The 25,909-nt window shown below is 38.0% G+C and overlaps 1 protein-coding gene across 1 annotated transcript; it reads left to right on the top strand.

The window, feature by feature from the left end:
• The first annotated feature begins 2,450 nt into the window (after positions 1 to 2,450).
• Positions 2,451 to 25,396, top strand: gpi (glucose-6-phosphate isomerase). Its single transcript, NM_001011010.1, is given in 18 exon segments — positions 2,451 to 2,660; positions 5,687 to 5,777; positions 6,242 to 6,310; positions 11,156 to 11,275; positions 11,512 to 11,595; positions 11,678 to 11,824; positions 15,386 to 15,457; positions 16,732 to 16,776; positions 16,887 to 16,940; positions 17,847 to 17,907; positions 17,985 to 18,028; positions 19,245 to 19,397; positions 19,495 to 19,624; positions 21,379 to 21,455; positions 21,948 to 22,076; positions 22,922 to 22,997; positions 23,086 to 23,152; positions 24,898 to 25,396. Coding segments are annotated over 18 exon segments (1,662 nt in total). The 5' UTR covers positions 2,451 to 2,541; the 3' UTR covers positions 25,022 to 25,396.
• The last annotated feature ends 513 nt before the right edge of the window (positions 25,397 to 25,909 follow it).

Below are 25,909 nucleotides of genomic sequence, written 5' to 3'. Positions count from 1 at the left end.
ATCAGACACAAGGCACCCATTTTTTGCACTTTGCACACTACCTTCTGCTTTTGCACTGCTTGCATATGTCAGTGCTCTATCCAAGAGGGCCGTGGTAGGAACGTTTGTGTCTTTCTCTGGCCCCTAACTAGTGCTTTATTCAGTGAGCAAAATATCATGCTGTCCTAATGAAGAGACATAATTAATTTTTCTACATTTGCATTATTAAATATATCAGTAAGTATAATGTTACCACAAAAAAATCTTTTTTTCCTTTTTTGAAATTATGGCGCGTTACAACACTCTCATGCAGATTCTTGGCACACAAGTACAAGACACTTCTAATTAAGTATGACAGGGATGTTAAACAAAATCCAGTCCAAAAAAATGTTTCCTCTTGGCCAGGCAAGCTAAATTAATGCTTTGGGGGCCAGGTGTAGCCCTTTCTCTCCTACTTTGTGGCCACCAGTTGTTCTCTACCTTTCAGTTACAGTTTAAAGAGGAGGAAAGGTACAATCACTGTGGGTGCCAAAATTGGTCTGTGTGTAAATATTTTACCCTAAATTTGTTTAACGCTTTATTTTATTTCTGGTTATTTTCAGTTCTGGCTATAACATTTCAAAGACCCAATATCCTGGGATACTACGGAGCATTTCTGGAAATACAGAAGCTGTACCCTCCTAAAGAGAATATTGAGTAGCATACAGACCTTCGGTGCTCCATTTTGAAAAAAAGTACCATTGCCAAATTACCTGGTCCTCATCATGGAATAGCGATGGTTGCAAAAATAGATGTGTCAAAATCCTCTTAAATATGTTTTTATACAAATAATTTCTCGTTTTAGCATGTGTGTATTGCTTGCGCATCATACTTGTAGGCTGTGTCATGGGATAGGAATGGGGAGGGATTCAAATGTATATGTGCTGTCTGGGTCCTTACTGGTCCCTTTTTAGGCACACCTCTGGTCCAAACTCCAGTCAGCATGAGTCAGCTTTAAAGCTACAATATAATATGATATAAGAACAATTTTCAGTATGTGTACACTGGCCCAATGAGCCCAACCAGTTGGTGTGTACCATGGATATTAGCTGATTTATCAGTCAAGATGGTTCAAAAATGTCACCTGCCAGTGCACCATGTCAGCCAGGGTATGGTGCATCAGCTGATGAGAAAGAGAGGAAAAGCCATAGTTCTTCCCACTTCCTGCTATTCTGCCCAAATGCACCAAAGATAGGTGGCCATAATGTGTATCAGTATCATCCAGCACAGACCATCAATTTGTCAATTTGGTAACATTCTTTAATAGGTCACTTATTATCATATCAGTGATCTGCTAGTTAAGTATTTATTCTAAAGGAATACTTAATTGATAACAACCCCTCTTGAGACCCTGTAATTTCTGAATTCTAGCAGAAATGTACTTTTCTATCAGCCATGCAGCCACTTCCAAGACTAATAAATGATTGTGCAAAAGGCAAGCTGGCTTTACCATCTGCACATTAGTATATCCTCTGCTTTAATTCTCCCACATGTGCCTTGAACTTTATGCACACACTGTCATCTGTTCCGCTCCATCCCTGTAATCTGCATCAGTATCATCTAAAGGGGCCAGGGCAGGGCACAACCACACTTTGGCAGCATTGAGCTACCCTCCTCTGTCCCCCTGGACGTCTGTATGTTCTAGGTTGATGGCCCCGTGTTAACATAAAATCATTGCTCATATGCAGGTTCGGACTGGGGGGGTGCAGGGCCCATCAGGGCTTCTGCCTCGGGGGCCCCTGCACCTCCCAATGGCCCCCACCGCAGTCTCTCAACCCCCCCCGCTGGCCAATTGTCAGGTTCTTCATCAGGTCATTTCGCCAGTGGACTAGGGTAGGGGGGTAATTTTGGTTGTAAGTTGAAATTATTGACCGGTATGTTGGTCTGAGTTATGTTAATCTTAAATCTTTTCTTGTGAAGTTTTTAATAAAAAAAAACATAAAATCCCCCTCCCATCCGACCCCCTTCTCTGAGTGCACCTAAATTAAACTTACGGTCACCACGTTGGGGGAGGCGGAAGGGACACAGGTGTCCCAGTCCGACCCTGCTCATATGAGACTGTTTCCCAAACATAATTTATTTGCAGGAGCTGGGCAAACATGCCTATAACTTTTTAAATCAAATAAAACACTTTCACTTTTTGATGTTACTGGCCCTTTAAATGATCATCTGACAAGCCCTGTTTCACTAAAAAATAAAAAGCAATAGAGAATAAATGAGAACTCTAGCACTGCTATGCACGATTTCCCACATTTCTCCGTTCGGTTACCGCTGTCTCTGAGTGCAGACTCATCCAATTAAGGGCGGGGTTTTACAGTGGGGAGAGGGCTGCTGTCACTTGAAGAATCCTATTGGTCAGGGTTAGACCACATGTTGCAGCCCTGAATGGGCGTGAAGCTCACCTTCCGCTGTCTCAGAGCGATCAGTATAAGAGCTGCTGCTCTCATTCCGCTGGTTCTTCTCTTTTAGCTTCTGACCGTGTTTAGTACTGCGCTGAACTTCGCACCCTGTATAAGCCCAGCAATGGCACTCAGCTGTGACCCAGTGTACCAGAAACTGAGTCAGTGGTACGAAGCCCACCATGCCGGCCTTAACATGAGGCAGATGTTTGAAGCTGACAAGGGCAGGTTCAGCAAATTCAGGTAAATTACTATAAGGTGCAGCGTCTCTTCAACATGGCATCGGTGTGGCCAGGGAGATCCAGTGAGTCAGTGCTGTGTTTCCTGCTTGCAGACAGCCATGTTTAGTGCTGGAGCTGAATGAGGGAACCGAACAGAGATTGGCAGGGTGATGCCTTGCTTGGTGCTTGCAGCCGAGCTCTAACCAGGGGAGGGTGCGGGCCGTATAGTGATATGGTACCCAGCCATATTGGGAGCTGTCACTGGCCACTTCTCTAAGTCTCATCTCTGCCTGGCTGTGTCTGGCTTGTGTCACTGTGACCTTCATTCACCCTTGTGGGTTACTACGTGCGCTGCTGCACATCCCCGGGCAGCTTTCAGCTTACATTTAGGAACCCTTTGATTCCCCTATAAATAGTCATTGCAGCACTGTGTGGGCTGATGTGGCCGATCGATGCTCATGACATATCCTGGATCCGTTTCCTGTAACCTTGGCCAGGTTACTGTAGATTCTCTTTTCCACTCTTTTCTGGAGTGTTGGTGATTATTTAAGCCTTTACATTGATGGACTGCTGCTTTGGGACTTGCTAACAGATTGCCTTAGACTGTCACATGCCGGTTAAAGGAAAGAATACAATTACTATAGGCTATGGGATGATGTGCATGTGTGATTAGAGCATTATATATATTAATTGCTAAAGTCTGTGCGTGTTATTGAGCGATCTTTACCAACAATTAAATAAATAGATCATTACCTTGTTTTGTTTTAAAAAGCAAAATAAAAGCAATTAAAAAAATAAATAGATCATTATGATCCTCAATACCAGATAAACTGGATGAAAATATTGTAAATGGTTAACCTTAGCGTCGTCCCTCTGGAGTTTTGGGGAACTGAATTAAAAAAAAAGTACTCTGCTTAACTTTAAATTAAAGGAACAGTAACACCAAAAAATTAAAGAGTTCTAAAGTAAATGAAATATAATGTACTGTTGCCCTGCACTGGTAAAAGTTGTGTGTTTGCTACAGTAACTCTACTATGGTTTATATAATAAGCTGGTGTAGCCCCGGGGGCAGCCATTCAAGCTGGAAAAAAGGAGAAAAGGCACAGGTTACATAGCAGATAACGGATAAGTCCTGTAGAATACAATAGTGTTTTATCTGTTATCTGCTAAGTGCCTGTGCCTTTTCTCCTTTGAATGGCTGCCCCCATGGCTACACAGCTGCATTATGTATATAAACCATAGTAGTGTTTCTGAGGCAAACACACCAGTTGTACCAGTGCAGGGCAACAGTACATTATATTGGAATTTCTTTTATACACTTGAATTTTTTGGTGTACTGTTCCTTTAATACCCACCATCTTCCAGTTGTCTACTGCAAAATATATTCTCTACAAATGAGAGATGAAATTTCCATTCACATAACACTTTGACTCTATTATTCTTATGGCTGATAGTAAATCTTCATATAAAATTGATTTGCTGCAAAGTCTTTCTATCTTAAAGCACTGTCAGGAATTTTAACAACTTCCGGTCTTTATAAGTTCTTACCGGCTCCCATATGGTTGGTTGAACCAGTATTGGTCTTCATTGAAACATTTAATAAGCTCCATAAAGTTGTTTTGCCACCAATATGAATTCATGCAGCTTAGTTAGCAGCAAGTACAAGCTACTGTTTAATTATTACAGAGAAAAAGGGAATCATTGTTAAAACTTAAGTATTATTAGTTTTAAAAAGGAGATTGCCTTTCTGTAATTCAGAGCTTTCTGGATAACAGGTTTCCATACATGGGGTCCCATACATGTATCTAAATTGGGGAAAAAAATCTTTTTGCTGTGGGTTACTCCCCAGCTGCTAATTTGCCCACTAATAAATAATCCCCACTAGTTCTGCCACCACTTGTGTTTTAACACAAACATAGGTAATTCTTGCTAAATGTAGTTCTGTGTTGCATACTGTTTTATGTGCTAAGATGTATACTTGCCTAACTGGGTTGAAAATTAGTTATGTAATATATGGTAAACTGTTGCACATTTATTTGGATTTACCCCTACTGTAGAGAGAACTCATAAGCATATAGCAGCAATAATGTAGCAATATTTCATTTACATAATTGTCCATTTCTCAACAGTCTTTAGGAAAGGAGGAAGTGCTGAATTTTGAACTAGGTTTTTTGGAGCCCTTTTGGTGTTTTAGTGCTTGCCTCTTACATTCTCCACTGAATTAGTATCCAGGATGCTAATAAATCAAACTGCATTAAGTATACAAATACAATCTTTTATTTTGCTTTCATATTTAAAAGTCAAAGAAACTGATGTCTGACTAACAATTATCTCAGCAAGGGTTGTACAGTTGGGATGCGTGTGGGTCAGATGTTGCTCTGCAATGCAGCTTTTCAGAGTCTTGACTACTAGGCAGGGACTGGACAGGGTCAGTCAGACCTGATATTCACCTGCCGCCACCCCCCCCTCCTTTCCTGATCGCAGCAAAGTATAAGGTAGGCACATTGGGGGGGAGGCGCTGGTGGTGGGTGAGCGAGAAGGTGGGTGCCCCTTGTGTAGCATCCCTGGTTGACCTTGCACGCTCCAGTCCGACCCTGCAACTCTTTATTGGCTCCACAAATTGACAGCATTATCATCCTAAAATCTGAACCATGAACATGTTGAGTCATTTAAATATGTATCACTTGCATGGAGAAAATGTTGGACAATACTGATCTATGCTTAATCCCCTTCTGTGTGCAATTCTTTCCTACTAGGGAGAAAAAAGTAAAACGCATTATTTGCTATGAAAATCCATTGACTGTATGCACAATAAACAGACCTAAATGGTCAGACGACAGCATTGCTGTTCTGCAACTTGTAAACTGTGTGTGTGTGTGTGTGTGTGTGTGTTGCTATGAATCTTTTTGGTGTGTTAATATGCACACACAAATGTAATATTAATTGCTAAATCTAAAGCACTACAGTTATGTTTATAGATAATCTTTACCTGATTTAGGTTTCTGGTTCTTAAATGACAATGTTTTGGTTTTTGTCATCTTTCTATAGTAAAACACTTGTGACTGACCATGGCGATATTCTGCTTGACTACTCAAAGAACCTTATTAATGAAGATGTCATGAAGCTTCTGATAGAGCTGGTAAAGCAACTGTATTTTAAAACAATAGTATAGATAATTTGTGTGTGTGCAAACTACAAATTAGACCTTTTCTCAGACTTTTTTTAATTTTTTTGTATTACTTAAAGGACCCCTCAAAGTACAACAGCCCCCTTTAAATGCCCTCCATTGCCCCCCTTCACCTCTCCCTTCTACACAGCCTATATTACATTGTTCCGGTTTAAGGTGCCCATACACAGGCAGAGATCAGCTGCCGATTTGGGTCCTTCAGATTGATTCAGCAACTTACCTGCCCGTGTATGAGGCACCCCCATGGGCCTACCAGACCAATATCTTGCCTTGCATTTCATACAGAGTATCTGTTGGTTGTGTGTCAGTTACATATCTTAACTAGCTCCTAGAACATTTTTTGTTAAAGGAAACTTAAGGACCAAAATGATCACTCAAATAGGCTTAAAATGTTTTCCTGTTTTGAATCATTACAGGCCCACTCCAGAGGCGTGGAGAGTGCAAGGCAGAAGATGTTTTCAGCTGAGAAGATTAACTTCACTGAGGTACAGTCAGTTAATTTTATTTTTTTAACTATGTTTGCAGATTGATTTGTACAGGTATGGGACCTTTTATCCAGAACGCTCTGGACCTGGGGTTTTCTGGATAAAGGATCTTTCTATAATTTGTATCTCCGTAACTTACGACTGCTAAAAAGAATTTAAATATTGAATAAACCCAGTAGGCTTGTTTTGCCTTCAATAAGGATTAATTATTTCTTAATTGGGATCAAGTACAAGATACTGTTTTATTATTTGAGAAAATGGAAATCATTTTTAAAAATTAGAATTATTTGCTTATAATGCAGTCTATGGGACATGGGCTTTCCGTAATTCTGAACTTTCTGGATAACTGGTTCCGGATAAGGCATCCCATACCTGTAACTAAATAATGCTTGAGACCTTACATATATATGTAACATCAGTCTGTTAAAATAATACATTGCCAGTCCCTTATCTTTATGTAATTCATATTTTTATTTATGTTGTAAAATCTGTAACTTGCCATTGTTTGACTCCTTGATCACCATGGAAAACAGGAACCGTAGAACCGTGTGAATGCACAGCAGAATTCTCTAATGCGTGAACCTTTATATAGCATTCAGTTTTTGTGACAAGGGAAAATGGTTGAAAGTTTAGGTTCTCCCCAGAAAATGGAGTATAAAAATCCAAACCAGGAATGATTTTATACACAGACATCCCAAAAGTTGAAAGGAAACCATGATAATCTGCCTGTGTCTATAAAGACTAGTTTCCCAAGCCTGACCATTACACAGTGCATAAAGGTGGCCATACGAGGTAAGATCGACAAGCAATCTGATCTTCTCCTAATATCCCCACCTACTGGTGGGCGATATCGGGCCAATTCGCCCTTTTGGCCCTGAGGCCAAATGATCAAATTCGAACGACTGGTATAGGCGCCATTGGTTGGGGGTCTGCATCAACCTGCCCAATCAAGAGCTGGCCGATTTCAGGCCAGATGTCGGTCAGGCAGGCCCGTTGTTTGTGCCCATACACAGGCAGATAAGCTGCTGGATCAGTCTAAAAGACCAGTATCGGTAGCTAGAATCGGCCCTTGTATGGCCACCTCTACACTGAGTTTAAAGGGGGTTGGGAACAGGCAGGGTTGGACTTGGGTGCCCTGCTGGCTGCACCCCAGCCACCTGCCCAACATCCTCCCCTGAACGCGTGTAAGTGCAACATGTCAGGGGAGGACACCAGCGGCTGGTGGAGCGTTGAAAGGGATAGGGTATGGACGGCTCAGTCCGACCCTGGGAACAGGTCCCTGTAAGCACAGACAGACTATCATGGTTTCCTCTGTGAAAATCAGGTATGTCCGTTTTTTAAAAATAAACATATTTATTTCTATAAGCTTAGATTACATTTATACATTTTTTTTACATAGCCCAACTGAAGGCGCTCATTTCAGCCATCATTTGTTTCTACATTTATGTTGACTTATGGTCTAGGTAGTAAACATGCCCAATCCGGGGTCTTATTTTTTGCAGTGTGAGTTTCTTTGTCCTTACTTTTAGCTTTATTTGATTTATCTGATCTTAACCAAAGATTTATTTTTCCCTTTGGGGAGCACAAATTCACATGTCCTGTTTGCTTTAAGAAATTTGTTTGTGACTGGAAAACTGCTAGGTTTTCAAATCCCTGTCAGTTATTTTGAAACTAGAAGCACCAGCACACCCTCTCCTTATGTGCAAATCCATAGAGCTTGTGCTTCAACTTGATTGTGATCAGCATGCCTGCTACTTTTTATTCTTTTTTTTTTTTTAAATAATAATAATTATATATATATATGGTGGCTATTTCAAAAATATTGTGTAACCCATATCAGTATATTTATAAGGGAACTTTCTTTGGCATTAAATTGTTTCTAAAATAAATATTTTTCTAACGCCCTTTGAGATATAAATAGTTTCAATGTCCTTCCTCACCCCATTGTATGGAAGTAGTGCCTTGTAACTTGCTGACTCATGCTAGAATTGGAAATTTAAGGTGGCCATATACAGGCCAATTTAAAAGCTGCTGACTTGGTAGTTCCATACCGAGTCACAACTTATGGGCCCCACTGTCAGGCCTGTTAAACTAACAAGGACCCCATCTGTGCTTTAATGTGGTCCTTATCCAGTGGACCTGTAGACCTTTCTATATGATTTGTTCATTGGTGCCGGGGCAAGTGATCAGATCAGTGCAATTTAGGCCAGTGTGTGACCAAACTGGGGCCAAATCTGCTTATTTGGTGACCTTGTCAAACAAGCGGTTCTACCAGTGTATGGCCAGGTTTAGAGCATATAAAATTTGTAAGCATTTCACATGACGTAAAAGAATGTAATACAGAGTATAGAGAGTGTTTTAATATGCCTACCTGGCTGATTATAGTCTATTTGAGCCTAGAAAAAATATTTTTTGTTTTTCTGTTAATGTCTGTGAGGCTTATAACTTTTTGGGCATTATTTATTTTTCTTTTTTGCTACAAGCTTGTTTGCACATCTTGTACAATTAATGTTATGTGAGTATGCAATGTCTGAATACATTTACATGATATTTGTAATATATGTTCTTAGTAAAGCTTAAAAATAGAAAAAACAAGGGAAGGCAGTATTTAATATGCACTTAATAAATACCCTTTGCAATATAATAGCACCTGTACTGCCTCCCTGGCTCTTACTCTTTTGGTCTTTACTGTTGCTTTTATTCACTTCAAAACAAGAGCACAAGAGTGGCCTGGAGGGAACCTGGATTTGGTCTATTGGAATTGTGAGATTTAGTAATTTATATACTTAATCTGATCCCTTTTGGGTTTATTTAGTGCTAATGCTCCCTAACTGTACTCAGGCTGAATTGCATTTTGGTTAGGATTTTAGATGAAGGTTCATCTGTTCTTTGATGCTTGTATAGCAAAAAACTGATATGAACATATTTTTATATATGTAGCCATGTTATGTGTTAAAGGGTCACCTAAACAAATACTATATTTTAAAGAAGGCCCTTTACCCAAAAATCTATGAAAAGCCCTTATTTGGACTGTTCTCAGGAATGTGTCTTGATTGATTTACTTTTATATACGGTGATTGGCACATGGATGGGCATACATGATTATTTCCAATCAGCAGAAAAGGCCCAACGTATTATCAGGCTATAATTGCTGTAGTGTGTCGTACCATGGCACTTCCCGTTATTATAAAGACAAAAATCTGTAATTATGAAGTTTGTTGCAGAAACAAAATGTAGACAGAACTACAAGTGATATTCATGTTAAAGTTTGGACTTTAGTAAACTGAGCCTTCTGTGTTCTCTGGAACTCACTGCATTAATCAGTTACTTCATTCCTTCTGCATGTCATGTTATACTCTTCTACCAGACTGCCCTAACCCAAGTAAGATCCTCTCCAGTGCTTTTCATTTAGCAATTTAGTTTTAAAAGAATGGCTTGCAGAAGTCTTTAAATAATTAAGACTGATGCCAGGAAGGTTAAGAAACAAATCTATCTGTTCTTTACCTAAGATAATATTGTAACTTGTTTTGGCAAGTAGGCATAGATAATCTTTTGGGTGTGGTTTTGTTAAAAGGGTTCACATGAATAACATGTTGGACCATTTTCTCCTTTTCTGTTTGTGACACTAAGAACAGGGGAGCATGTTCAGTGAAACTGTTAAAACATTTTGTTTGTCGCCTTTAGCCATTCTGGATACATTTAAAGGAGTAAATAAATAGGGCTTGTGCTGCACATACTTTTTGCCAATTTTATTTATCAGGAAAAATGTGTGCTTTTTATTATTGAGTAACAGCGAGCAGCTCCCCTTGCATGCCTTCATGTGGCTCCATTAACAGGCATGGCCTGTGTGGAGCTACATGGAGCAGATATTTCTGCAAAAATACATTTTCTGCACCAATATCGCAAGCAAATCTGCTTTCTTCCGCCTAGTTAAACACAAGTGAAAGACAGTGGATGGTCCATTCCATGTGCCCCTCGCGAGGGCCAAACATGGAGTATCTTTAGATAATCCTCTAACATAAAGTACTCCTGTTTATCTTTGATCCAAGACCGTTACAACAAAAGTGTAATGGAAGGGTTTGTATACTAGTATTCTAATTATCTCCCTCACAGCAACCAAACAGAGTAGCTTTAATCTCCCAGTTTAGCTCAATAAATTAAAAAAAACAAAAAAAACCCCATAGATTTTTCATAATTAAAGTAATGAGCAAAACTTATGTTCTGCATAAGCCTTATTTATTAAACTACTGTTAATCAAAGGGGTACACTGACCCTTTAATAATGGGTAGTCCTTGTGCGTATTGGCATTTTATAGAAAAGCACGAGCATAGGTTAACATTGGACACTTGGTTATCGCTACTAAAAACACATTTGGTAACTGTACTATAAATTTGGTGAATCCTAGAACCTTTTGAAGCATTTGGCCAAATCCTTAGTAGACCAACTAAATGTTAAATATTTAAATGTAAGCATGCAAATGAGGGTCAAATACCACTTTACTGGTACAGATAGTCCCTATATGCCACTGTCTCCCCTCAGCTGAATGCTTTATACTGGAATTTCAATGTATGCTACAAAATTAATTAGATTTTTTTTTAGGGTGCATAATCCTGTGCATTTTTTTGCTACTTTGTGAAATAATTCATTTGTATGTGATGTAATATTAAGGTTACATCCTGAACAGTGGGGTGTATGATTAATATGGCAAATATTTGACTGTAATATTTGGATGCTTCTGTAAGGTCTGTTTCATCTGTTGATCAATTTTTAGGATATCTGCACTGTTATTTGATTTAGGGTCTATTTTTCACCTTTCATTCCTTTTATTTGCGTCTGCGTATGTAGAATCGGGCTGTTCTTCATATTGCTCTCCGCAACCGGTCAAATACACCAACCTTGCTGGAAGGAAAAGATGTTATGCCTGAAGTCAACGCAGTCTTGGAGAAGATGAAAGCTTTCTGCCAGGTATAGCATTTAGTTGCTATACACTTCTTTAAAGAAATCTGATCTGTTAGAAATCTCTACAAAATAGCTGCTGCAAAATGCTTACACGAGTTGGCTTATGTTTTCATTATTTAGAAGTTATCAAAATTAATGGAATTCATGTTTCTATAGGACCAGCACATATATGCAGCACTTTTACATAGTTCATTGTTCATTCCTCTCCTTAATGTTTTTTTTTCTCATGTAATTATGTTTAGAAAGTCCGCAGTGGGGACTGGAAAGGTTACACTGGAAAGGCCATTACTGACGTGGTTAACATTGGCATTGGTGGCTCTGACCTGGTGAGCTTTCTGATTATTTTTCTTAAGAAGCTGCATAATTTTGGTGATGGTATGACTCCATTAAGATACTGGTGTATTTCAGGGACCTTTGATGGTAACTGAAGCACTTAAGCCCTATTCTAAAGGAGGACCTCGTGTGTGGTTTGTATCGAACATTGATGGCACTCACATTGCCAAGACACTGGCTGAACTTAACCCAGAGACTTCACTCTTCATAATTGCATCAAAGGTAAGCTCAAGTCATTTACTTTGTATAAAAGGGAAACAAAACAGTCTTTTTTTTTTTTTATTTAATGTTTTTTTGTGCTCTGGAAATGAGCTTAAATTGTTTAGGATTAATGTTTCTATGATTGATGGCATGTAGGTCTTCCTAATAACTGCTGTCACAAGTGGCCGTTCTATATGTTGGAAATACATTCATGATGAAAATCCACTCAATGGTTTGACTAATTGGAAAGTTGCCAAAATTGGGATATTCTATAACAAGCTAAATGTTGGCTTATAGGTAAACTACCCCTTTAAGGCTGAGGGCACACACTGTTGGCTTCGTTTCTCTCAGCCTATGTCTTTTTTGCAGGCTGGGAAAAGCCCATCCGCTCCACTCACTTTAGTTAAACTGTAGAGGAGTGGAAAAATTCCTGGTTTCACGTTTACAGGTCGATTCCCACTTTGCTCCTCTTTATGTAGCCAAATGGAGATATAGGCTGCTCTCAGCCTGCACCTTTTTTCTGTGTGCCCTCTGCCTAACTGCTTCATGTAAATATCCTTAAACATTACCCATTACTATCGTCTAATTTTTTCCCCCCTCCCCTTAAATTTTTAAAAACTAAATTTTGTATTCCCAGCCTGCATCACCTTTTAGTAATATGAAGTGAAGCATGTCCATATTTATTTTGTATTATCTTATTCCAGAAGGAACCTATTGTCTATTAGTTTTCTGTTGTTGCTGCAGTTTAGCTTTTGATTCTGCAAAGGTGTAATGACTTGGCAGTTCTGAGCCTCTTATTACTGCTGCTTCAGTGTGAATATTGAGTGAGGCACTTTGCATAGGTTCAAATACAAGCCTGATTTTTGGTAGGATAACTTGGTTTCTTACTACAAGCTGTTTAAATGTCCCCAAGTACAGGTATGGTATCAGTTATCCAGAAAGCTCTAAATTATGGGAAGGTCATCTCCTATAGACTCCATTTTAATCAAAAATTTTAAAATAAATTTGTAAAAAACAGGACAAGATTAACAAATCTGAAAAAATAAAACAGTACCTTTTTGTATTTGATCCTAATTAAGATATCATTTAATCTTTATTGGAGGCAAAACAATCCTATTGGGTTTATTTAATATTTCAATGTTTTTTTTTTTTTAGTAGACTTAGGGGCTGATTTACTAACCCACGAACGGGTCGAAATGAGTCCGATTGCGTTTTTTTCGTAAAGATCGGTATTTTGCTATTTTTTCGTATTTTTTGCGATTTTTTCGGCGTCTTTACGAATTTTTCGTTACCAATACGATTTTTGCGTAAAAACGCGAGTTTTTCGTAGCCATTACGAAAGTTGCGTAAAATCTTGCGATTTTTCGTAGCGTTAAAACTTGCGCAAAAAGTTGCGCTTTTTTCGTAGCGTTAAAACTTACGCGAAACTTCGCACCTTTTAAGTTTTAACGCTACGAAAAAGCCGCAACTTTTCGCGTAAGTTTTAACGCTACGGAAAAATCGCAAGATTTTACGCAACTTTCGTAAAGGCTACGAAAAACTCGAGTTTTTACGCAAAAATCGTATTGGTAACGAAAAATTCGTAAAGACGCTGAAAAAATCGCAAAACATACGAAAAAGTCGCAAAATGTTCGTTTTCAAGTCGGAACTTTTCCAATTCGGGTCGGATTCGTGGGTTAGTAAATCAGCCCCTTAAGGTATGGTGATCCAAATTATGGAAAGACCTCTTAGCCAAAAAAGCCCAGCATTCTGAAACAGGTCCCATAGCTGTATTAACTTTTTTTTCTTAGCATAATTGATGTCTAGAGACTGCACTTTCAAACCCATTTTGTAGTAATATAAAATTTAATACTGTGCCTTTTTTTTTTACAAAATATAAGAATATTGGAAATTACCAAGCACTTCTTTTACCATGTAAAATAATAAGGCTACAAATTAGTTCTTTTACAGTTTACCCAATACTCAAGTGACTTTTGTAGTCCTGATTTTTTTAGGTGGTACATTATCCATTAAAATATGTGTAAGAAAAAATAGGCTCAAACAACCTGTTGTGAATTACTCCCCCAGTGTTGAACTGGTCCACCAGGTTACCAGGAAAACTTCCAGTGGGTCCTCCTGCTCTTGACCATTTTGGCTGTTTTCATTATCATTTCTGAATGGGAATAAAGAAGAGAAATTGGTGGAAAAATAAATGCTAGCATGTAAATAAGAGACTAGGAAAATAGAGGTCGAGGAAAGGAGGAAAAATAGTTTGGAAAGTGGGCCTATGGTCTAAGGTTTTCTGATGGGCCCCTGAGGTCCCAGTCTGACACTGCTCCCCCGGATCTCCCAAAAGTTAACGCTTTCTAAAGAGCTCTGATAAGCTGCAATGGAACTCTATTGTTTGCCCTACCGCAAGATTTGCTGCAGTCAACTTGGGAACTGTATGCTTGGCTCCTGGTCTTTTGCTTTAAAGGACATGTAAACTCCGCACACACAAATTTTTAATACCTGCCACACTGGTTGTCCAGAAATTAATAGTAAGGCTGCAACATCTCCTTAATCACTTAGATTTGCTTCTCCTCTTGTAACCCACTCGGCCCCCTCCCTCAGGAATTTGCTTTGGTTGTTGGTTTGTGGGCATGCTCAGTTGTTCTAAGCTCAGATTACTAAACACACCCCCCAGTCTAGCAACCAGTGAAGAGATGGCATTGCTGGTTCCCATAGAAGCTCAGCTCTAGCTGTCTGCTTCAATTTTTTTCTCCCAACCAACTCTCCTAAGCTCAGCTCAAACAAAACAGAACTTTTATCATAGACAGTTGTGCAGTGTGAGCCTGTATTCTTGATGAAATGTATGCTGAATAAGGGTCTGTGTGTGTGTATGCTCGCTCTTTGCAGATTTAAATGTATCCAATTATGTATCAGAGGAAAAATGGCCACCAGGTGAAAGCTGCTATTTGTTTTAGGAAAATGCGATGGTGCTGGCAAGCGGGGGAGATATATGCAGTACACATGATGCCATTTGGGTGGGGGGGGGGATGTGCCCAACTGATATACACAACAAACACAACCAGCAATTACATTGCTATAACCATTTTTCTGACACCTACTTTTTTCATATTAATTGTAATTTTTCTCCTGATACTCATTTCTGCAAATTAGGTTGCTGACTGATTAGGTTGATACTAATGTATCAGATGCTCTGTGGCACTTTTGGTTAAACACAAGCATGGGCTGCAGTGGCTGAAGCTGCTTCTACTGCAAAACAACTCTAATGTATCACCTAGTAAAAGTTTAGAAAATCAGCCCCTTGGCTCACTAAGCTGTTACTAACAAATTAATTTTTTTTTTAATTGCCTTCACTATATAACTATCAACTCTGTGACATATATAACCTTTGCCTCAGCCAATATCTGCATAAGACCAAATGAATGAGCTCATTTCAAAAGGGGGAGGGGGATGTATTGTCTTTACTTACCAGTTTACTAGCTTCAGAGAATAAGTTAAATGTCACTGGACATGCCAGATTTTTGGGGAATAAACAGAATGTTTCTGTTATAACAAAATATATAAAAAAAATTTTTTGTTTGTTTCCCATTCTAGACATTTACCACCCAAGAAACCATAACTAATGCTGAAACTGCCAAGGAATGGTTCCTGAATTCTGCCAAAGATGTGAGTCTTAAAAACTATTATGAAAAAACTAGCAATATACAAACATGCTGTTATTGGGGCAGGGAGGGCAAAATGATAGTAGAGAAATTGAATTTTTTTTTGTATTGCCTATGCCTCCTTTTAATGTCACAATACATATTCAGTTTACATGTATTTTAATAAAATCTATTTCAATTGATTTTGAACCCTATAAGTTTAGCGCTAAATGTAATGTTACTTACATCCAGTGCACCCTCTGCTGGACATTTGGCAACAGCGAACAGATAGCTGCTGAGCTGGCTCTGACTAAATAGTAAAATGCTGTTTTCTTCACGCCCTAGCTTCCTGACAATTCATGCAGAGCTGAAGGGCCCTGTCAGTCAGTCCCTGTCACTGCAGTTCTCTGTTGGTCAGAAATACTGTACCCTTGATTCCTGTAAATACACATTGCCGGCTACTGGCTTTCAGATCGGCACAAATCGGCAGTGGATGGGCTTAGCTTGCTTGTATTGAGAGCATTGGGATGTATTAAAACAAATTGCAAAAATGGCAGATTTAAATACACTGGCCTTTTCTTTTAAAAAGGTGAACTTTTCCTTTAAAATAGAATTAGTCATTTCTTCTCTACATGGACACTATTTGACATACATATCATAATATAATAGCACAGTACATAATATAATACAGATCAAATACAAAAATACAGATGAAAGTTTTGGATATGCCATTCTTTAACACAATGTAAGTTAACTTAAAGGTGAACTACACCATTAAAGATCCTCTGATAGGCTAGCAATGTAAATACATTTGGCAAGTGCAAGGACAAGCCTGTTATCTCTGATGTTTAGCCTTTTGAGGACTTGCAGCACAAGCAGGAATGACAGTTTGGATGAACTTTATCAGGGTCTGAATTCTCAGCGTGACCTTCTGTTGTACACTTTCCTGTATTGCAGCGTTAGCAAAGCAGCAGCACTACCTTGTACTATTTTTGGCACTTTTTTTCAGAAGGAAATTTTTCAATAAAGGCTAAATAGTCCGAAACATCTCACCTTGACATTTAGCATTCCGTTTAGTTACAGACAGTGGATTGCCAGTCGGCTGGCTGACCTCTCCTGTTCCTATTTTAGTCTGCTGCCTCATTTGTAACCTTAAACTGACCTTCGCTGCCATGCATTCGGGAACTAAAAACTATATCTGTCTAATTCTGACCTGTAATATGTATGTGAAATATTGGCAGGAGATACAGTCCAAATATGTCACTACATTTGTAGTTATATATTTTTACCTTTTTCCAGGCATCTGCAGTGGCCAAACACTTTGTTGCTCTGTCCACCAATGCAGTGAGTATTTAATTTATTACTACTTTTTCTGTTTTGTTAATAAAGCAATTTTATATAATTTACATGCTTATGTAAAATGTCAACATATATTTTCCCCCCTTTTTCTCCAGCCAAAAGTCAAAGATTTTGGAATAGATACCGCAAATATGTTTGAATTCTGGGATGTAAGTATTTCATTTGAGCTCCTTGCGGCACACTTTCTTTCCTGCTTTGGCTATTGATGTATACTGAGAGCAGAGCAAAATCCCTGTGGCAAGGGCAGTTTATACTTTATCGGAAAGCCTCAGGATTTCCGGCTTAAATTGCTATTAAGATGAGTGTAGTAGAGGCACAGCACATCAGAGCAGTTAACTGAAAGGCTGTTTTTATGTAGGTAAAACTAATAACACGTCTGCCTAAAGGTCTTGTTCATGATGCTGGTTGCTCTGTAAGGGTGTGTCAGAGGTTGTGAAACATTACTACGCTCTATTATGTATTATTTTCTTAAGCACGCTGCCACATTCTTTCTTTTACTATGTATTTTAAAATGTCAAGCAGTATTTCAACTGGACATCATGGGCTGCACCCCGGTGCATTTTATAGAGAGAAAGGGGAACAGGGCTGTAAGGTCTTGCAGGCAGTCTGGAAAACAGTATTGTAATAGCACATGTGGAAGTGTGGCAACTCTTACATGTCTGTTGAAATTTGCTTCTTTAAAAGCAACTTTTTAAATTATCTTGATATGCAGCTTTCTTGTAATCATTATTTAAACTTGTAGTATCATCAAACCATTTTAAGATGTAGTCAATGCAGGACTAGTCTTTAAACATTTCCTAGGCACTTGCTGTACAGGCAGCTGCTGGAAACATGAGCTGCTGTCAGTCCTTGGCCGAGTGTGTCCTGGCTATTCTCAGCTTTAACCTTTTACAGTTTTCAGGAAAGACCTTGTACTGTAAATGATAAAGGTCAGTGAATCAGTCGCATTCTTAACCTCATGGCTGCTTCAGTCTGTTTTAACTTATTGATTTTGTACATACATTACTTTCAAAAATTTCCCTATGAAGTAATCCAGTTTTCTTTCCCATTTCTAGTGGGTTGGTGGACGTTACTCTTTGTGGTCAGCCATAGGGTTATCCATTGCACTTCATATCGGTTGGTATCAGTTAATTGTGTGCTTTGTATTTTAACACAAAATATATGGTGCTTACAGTATCTATTGTTTCTTGTAGGGTATGATAACTTTGAAAAGCTTTTGGCAGGAGCCCACTGGATGGTAGGTTTTTGCAGCACTGCCCGTTCATGTTGCGTTGTTTGAATTTACAGTTTATTTTCTTTACTGTTTCAGTTCATTAAGTGTGGGCAATAATTGTCAGGATCCTTTCTCCCTATATGCATCGTCGAGTCAGAATTTGGATGGGTGTTCACAGCACCAACTCTTTGTACTAAAACCCATAGAAAATAATTTTGTTTAATTATTGTGCTGAAGCAGTCAAACACATTCTGATGAACTGACATGCATATCAGCTTTGATCAGTGTGTCTATTCATTAAACTGACAGTCAGGAAAGTTTAGGATATATGTTCATCAGATAAAACTGCTATGAAATCCATCTGGATTACCCACTTCAATATTTAATAAATCAGTCCCATTGTGCCAACCAAGGACACTTAGATTCTTTTGACTGCATTTCTGTTAATTCTAATTTGCCAAGTCTGCAAATACTGTAAGACCCCATTTTATATAAAGAGCAATATATTATAAGCAAGCTACATTAGAACCCCCATTTTACAATTTTCAGGGGGGCAGAAAAAAATGGGTTTAAAATCCCAAAAAATGAAATCAGAGAAATGTATTAAAATAACTTATTCATCAAGTATATAAACACAAATTTACTTTGAAATACAATATTTGCTGTGTTAATGGAAGGCTTTGAGCAGTGGAGCATTAATGTTACACTAAGGGACAGTGTGTGTAATGCCTCTGACAGTCAGATGCATAACCTAAAGCAATAAGTGATTTGTGCATGGCTGTAAACAGTCAATTACAATTAGTCTGTACCACATACACACAAAACCAGGGCAAAAACACATCTGGTTATTTTTTTTAAAGCTGGTAATTTACACTAAATAATAACATTCACAGATGAGGATCATCCAATTTTAGAAAAATCAGGATAACATTTTGGGTAAAATCCAGAAAAAGCACCTATTAAAATGCAATTTGATGAGACCACAAAAAATTGGGTAAAATGCAGGAAAACTTAAAATTTGGGGGTTTAAAATTTAGGGTTCACTATATTGCAATTTTGAGCCAACGCCAGCTTGTATATAAAAAAACAATATTTCAGACTTTAATAAAAAATATTTCTAAATATGTTTGCAGAGTTCAAGAATGAATGTCTGTTTAGCAATAGTTGCATCAGAAGCTTGCATTACTTAGCGGTTTCCAGAAAATTACCCCCCCCCCCTTTTTTTTTTTTTTTTTGACAGGACAATCACTTTTACAAAACTCCACTAGAAAATAATGTCCCTGTACTTCTGGCCATGCTGGGGGTGTGGTACATCAACTTTTATGGCTGTGAGACTCATGCCCTTCTTCCCTATGATCAATACATGCATCGATTTGCTGCCTATTTTCAGCAGGTGAGTTGGGGACCACTCTGAGCCATTTAGCCACATCAAATTGTGTGGTTGAGTAGCAAAAATGGTTGCTTTTGTTGTGTTTTTTTTTTTTATTCAGGGTGACATGGAATCAAATGGAAAGTATATCACTAGAACAGGGGCTCGTGTGAACTATAACACTGGTCCTGTGGTGTGGGGTGAGCCAGGAACCAATGGACAGCATGCATTCTATCAGCTCATACATCAAGGTAATAATAGTATTGCGTGTTTTTGTTCAAAAGTTGCAGAAAACTGACATTACATAATTGTGTTATTTTAGAATTCTTTGACTCTTACCCTGCTTCAGTTTAGAAAATATATTTGATTTTATATAATCTCTTGAGAAAGCCAAACCGAGCCTTCTATAGACTGCCAGTCCACATAGGAGCTATCAAACAGCGAATTATACCATTCATTGGCACCTCCAGGAACTTTTCCATGCTTGTGTTGCTCCTCAACACTTTTTACATTTAAATGTGGCTCACGGGTATAAAAGGTTGGGGATCTCTGGTCTGTAATAAGCAGTTCATATAAAGATTTTAATTGATTAATGAACTAATAAGTGATTCAGTTTATAGGGGGTCAGTGGAGATTGGCCTAAGTTTAACCCCTTTCCACCTACCTGCACCTGATCTGTGCTTGATATGGAAGTTACCTAAGTTTTTTCGCACAAGTTAAGTAAACTGCAAGTTTAGGGGCCCAATAATTTTGCTGTGGGGCCCAATAACTAGTCAGTAGTAGTTCATAAAAATAGTAAAAATAATAAATGTGCTAATAAGCCAGATTTTTTATCGGGGTTGCAGTGGAGTTTATATGTAAGTTATGTAAATTTCTTTGAAAGCAACATAAGTTTTTGCACACGTTATGTAAATTGTGTAAGTGTAGGAGCCCAATAATGTTGCTGTGGGGCCCAATAACCAGTCATTCCCCTGCTGGAAAGTTCATGCAGAAGATGCTGATATATATATATATATATATATATATATATATATATAATTCAGTAAACAGATCCCAATATAAACAGCTGATGTTACTCTATAATAAGCAGATCATATAAATAGTTAAAATGAATAATAAATGTGCTAATAAGTCAGTCAGTTCTTTGGGGGTAGTGGAATTTACCTCAAGTCTTTTAATTCATTGGTGTTCATTGGAGTTTGCCCCTGCAAAGCTTTTCTGCTTTTTCTTTTGATTGATACACAAGTTAGTTAAGTTACATAGTTTTTTTAGGCAGTTTTTGCTGAAGTTATGTAAATTGCGTAAGTTTTAGTTTAACTTTAAATGTAAGTTCCACAATTTCCGAAACGTTCACATGGCAACCGGGCCCCTTAAAAGGATTACCAGCTTACAAAATGTAAAATTAATATTGGTGGTTTTTTTGCAATTGTATGCATGTTCTGTGGACTTTTCAGTATATTAATATGAAACTGTCAAGTCTATTTTTAATCTGTTAAAGGGATAGTAATATGTTCCCGTTTTAAAAGGGATGTGCCACTGTCTATAGAGTTCCATCTGCTACTCACCTGTTTTGAGGCCTGACATAATTTAAAGACCAGGTAGTTATATTTGACATTGACCTGCAGGGGATGCTGTTAGTACTGATATTCTGAGCTCTTTATAGTTGTTTGCAGTCTGTTCTTTCCCATGCTCCCCCCACCATGACATCGATTACAACTTTCCTGCTCTTGGAGCAGTGGGAATTAGTTCTGAGCACTGGGGTGCTGGTTGGGCAGAGGGGGTCAACAATTAGTTGACATGCCCATCAATACTGGGCGCATTTATATAGCCCCAGTGACTTGGTGTGGTTAAACCTGGAACTTGTTACTTTCGTTTTAAATATTGATTTGGAATCTCTACTTGTGTAATTAACTTCTACAGATTTTGGCAGTTGTTTACTGTGTGATATCTAATCACTGTGTTTTACTTGAAAATATGTAATTTTTTTTCCCCTGAATTTGTAAAGGTACTCGCAGAATTCCTTGTGACTTCTTGATTCCTGTGCAGACCCAGCATCCAATTAGAAATAACTTGCATCACAAGGTGAGGCTTATCCGCTGATATTTCTGGTTACATTTAGCTGAAGTCCTACTGAGCTGCAGTATATAGGCTCATTAAGTGGACAGTAAAGCAAAAGATTTATGTTTTATAATGGTAACATGCACATGTAAAAAGTAAATCGTTTGTAACTAATTTTGCAATGGATTGTGTTTTCAACTGAGACATGTTCAGTGGCTAAGTGGCAGGAAATCAAGAGAGTCTTGTCCATCACATTCCTGCCACCTTTAAAAAAACACATGTTTATACTTACATCCCCATTAGTTTGTATTGTGAGTGGTCAGAAAATGGAATGCTCCAGTGGAGTCAAAGTATAAACCAAATTGTTGTTTGACAACAATTTCTTGCATAAAAAATACATTATACATATATATTTTGTTAGTGTGTGTATAAATTAAATGTTTGTGACGGTAACAAATTTGAATAAATAGTTATTCTGTAGTTTTACAAACTAAAACTGTGCTTATATTTTGCTAGATCCTCCTGTCTAACTTCCTTGCTCAGACAGAAGCCCTCATGAAGGGAAAGTCCACAGAAGAGGCCAAAAAGGAGTTACAGGCATCTGGACTAACTGGGGATGCTCTGGAAAAATTGCTTCCACACAAGGTATGCAGTAGTTATGAATTTAATATACTTTAATGTTGCATATCTTTAGCAACCAACTGTACTTGGTATTACACTGGCTTTCGAATGTGATAATGAAACTGTACTTTAGAGCAATCTCTCATGCCAGGCAGTTTTAGCCAGTTGGCCTGCTGCAGTTCATATATCATAGCTTTGTATTAACCAGCTATCTATTTTTGGCCTTATGGTAGTGATTTGGTCTGACAGCAATTTACTATTGGCTATACACACTGACTATGGAGTCTCTAGCCAGTCCAGTCTTTTGCAGACTGTTTTGGAAAATGATCCATTGTTTTGGTTACTAAAGAGACTACTAGGGGCTTAGCTCCAGTGATTGAACAATGATCAGACATTATTATTGAAACATTGGGGACTGTTTTAACAAGGTTAGTCACTACAAGGGGTGTTAAAACTCATGAATTTGAACTTGGGGTTCTAAAACTCGAATGTTCAATATTTATAAAGCACAAAAAACTTGAATATAAAACTTCGGCATCTAGAATCTTGCAAGATAATGAAATCCATAAGTTCTAGGCAAAACCTAAAACAATTGTAGGGTTTTTTTTTCCCAAAGGTTTCAAGTTTTTTTTTGTTTTTTTTTTTTTAATATAGACTTTCTAGACTCATTGCAAATGATCAGTAGAATTTGAGTATTTTTAGATTCAAATTCTTTAATAAGCAATCATTCAAGTTTTTTTAAAATTCCTAGTTTATTCAAATTGAAGAAAAACTCACGTTTGAATTTTGATGCATAAGCCTCAACATGTCCTTTGTGTTTTGGTGGGGTTTATTTATATTGTAACATATGCCACTTAACTCTTTCATAGGTTTTTGAAGGAAACCGACCAACAAATTCCATTGTATTTACAAAACTTAATCCGTTCATTATGGGAGCTTTAATTGGTAAATATTAATTTCTAAGGGTGCCGTGTGTATTTATTTACATTCTACCTTGCCAATTCTTTTTTTTCTTTTCTTTTTTTCCCTTTAGCTATGTATGAACATAAAATCTTCGTTCAGGGTGTTGTGTGGGACATAAACAGTTATGACCAATGGGGGTAAGTCAGCACTGTTCCAAATGCGTTATATTCTGCATTTAGAATTGTAATTTTTAGGGTACTATGCAGCGCATGGTCTTGCACAGCTATATGATAGAAGTGGTGCAACATTCAAAAATTGAATATACAGAAGTTCGCCTGGGTTAGAACAAAATAATGAAATCAGGATATGCTTCCTGTAACTGTTCATGTGTGCAATAACATAATGATATGCATGGCATGAAACCTAAATAAGAATACATTGGGGCTGATTTACTAACTTAGGTGCTACAAGTCAGACCTTTGCTTTCATTGCATCTAGAGACCTAAGGTTATCTGGATATGGGGTCTTTCTATAATTTGGATCTCAATATGTCTGCTAAAAAATCATTTAAACCTTAAATAAACCCAATAGGATTGTTTTGCCTCCATTAAGGATAAATTGTATTTTTGTTGTGATCAAGTACAAGGTACTGTCTTATTACAGAGAAAAGGAAATTTATAAAATCTCGAATTATTTGATTATAATGGAGTCTATGAGAGATGGTCTTCCCATAATTCGGAGTTTTCTGTATAAAGGCCTTTCGGATAACGGATCCCAAAAAAGTGTTTCTGTTGACAATTCCAGTAAAGATTGTGCACTCCCTAAACCAGTGGTCCCCAACCAGTGGCTCCTGAGCAACACCAACCCCTTAGATGTTGCTCTCAGTGCCCCCAAACCAGGTAGTAATTTTTTAGTACCTGAAAGTTTTGGTTGATTAAAAACAAGCTTTACTACCAAATAAAGCCTCCTGTAAGCTGATAGTGTGCAAAGAGGCTGCCTTATAGCCAATCTTAGCCCTTATTCGGCACCTCCATGAACTTTTATGATGCTTGTGTTGCTCTCCCAGTCTTTTTTTACATTTGACTGTGGCTCATGAGTATGAAAGGTTGGGGACCCCTGCCTTAAACAAAGACATTATTGCCCATTGCCAGGTGCTGCCACAAACATAAAATCCAAGAAATAATTTTGGAGTACTCAGATCGAGTTTGTTATCCTAAGTCTTTGTACCAAACAAGCTGCTTAGATAAAACACTTGGTGCTTTAGCAGTACAAAAGACCATTTTAGTGCATTGTATCTCCTATTGGTTTATTATATATAATCTACTGTTGGTCAGTGATGTCCGCCTTTTATACAAGGTTTTAGTTATATCACATTAACGTACATTAATAATGTGCCCAGTAAAATTTGCGAATTATTTCTGAGATCCTGTGTTTCCTTAATAAGGTTATGGAATAGGAAAACTTATAAAATTCTTATAATAGCAGTAGGGGGTTCAATATTCCCTACATAATTGTTTACGTACGGTAGGATTTCAGATGCCATATACAGAAGTCAGATATGTATTCGGGCTCTGTTTGTAGTATGCATAATGACTATATATGTTTGCAAAATCTTGTTACCAGTGTCAGACTGGCCCAGCAGGATACCAGGAAAACTCCCGGTGGGCCCAGGTGTCAGTGGACCCTCTTGCTTCTAACTATTCAGCCTATTTCATGGTCATTCCCTATTTCAGTATGGGACAAGGAAGCTTGATAGATGGAAGAATAGAGTATAGTATGTAGAGAAAAGACTAGTATAATAAAGAGTTTGAGGGAGGAGAGGAGGAAACATTTTCAGAGTGGGCCGATGGTCCAGGGTTTTTTGGTGGGCCCCTGCCATCTCAGTCAGACACTGCTTGTCACCAGCACAATCCTAGCTAATTTTGCTATTTTGCCCATACAGAGTTGAGCTTGGGAAACAACTGGCAAAGAAAATTGAGCCTGAACTGGAAACTGATGCTGCTATAACATCTCATGATAGCTCCACCAATGGACTCATCGAATTCATCAAGAAACACAGAGGCTAAACCTGATCAATGAGTTTAGCTGCAAGCTTGATGTTACCTTTGTCCTGTTCTTGGCTTTCAGTAAAAAAAAAGCACTTTTTCCTAATGTAGTTTATTCTCTTGTAATTGTAACTGTTGTGTCTTCCAGTTTGAAGCAGTCTGGGGAGAAAGCAAGAAGAGCTAATGTCCAAAGACAATCTGCATCAATGCTTATCCAGATATCAGAGTAGGGCAAGCAATTCATGTTAGCCACGCAACCTTTGTTTGCTAAAAAAAAAAAAAAATAAGATTAGTGTCCTGTTTTAAGTCACCTAATCACGCATCTGTTTGTTTTTTCCTTTTGCAATCATTGTTTATTGTGAAATGTCTGTTTACATAATTAAAAACAAACATGCAGTTGTTCTGGGTGGTTATTTTTCCAGTACAATTTTCAGCAAAACTAGTATTAACATCTTTATATGGCTCGCTATAAAGTCTAGGGCTGTGTCAAATCTGGGATAAGTCTAGGGCTGTGTCAAATATGGGATTCGTTTGAACCACTTTATATAAAAAAAAAAAAAATGTGGATTCATCTGAATCTGCACCCCATGACTTAATAATAGCTCTGGAGAACTGAATATGACTATTGCCAAGGTGCTTTAGCAGTGGAGAAGACTGACAATTTGTTAAACCACAAAAGAAAGCTACTCAAACGCCCGGTTCAGGTGGTCATGTTATTTAGCAAGCATACACATAACAAGCGAGGCTCCCTGCTGGCTCATTATGACATGGGTCATAGGGGCTGTGGGTGCAGTTCACCCACCTACGTCACACAAATGCACATAATGAGCTTGTAATAAGACTAATAGAGTTTTATTTGGTTACTTCATGACCTGTAGGAGATAAGATACTATAGACAGGAAGCTTAGA

Source organism: Xenopus tropicalis, chromosome 4 (genome assembly GCF_000004195.4).
Source record: "Xenopus tropicalis strain Nigerian chromosome 4, UCB_Xtro_10.0, whole genome shotgun sequence".
Classification (NCBI taxonomy): Eukaryota; Metazoa; Chordata; class Amphibia; order Anura; family Pipidae; genus Xenopus; species Xenopus tropicalis.
This window is presented reverse-complemented; position numbering and strand designations above follow the sequence as displayed.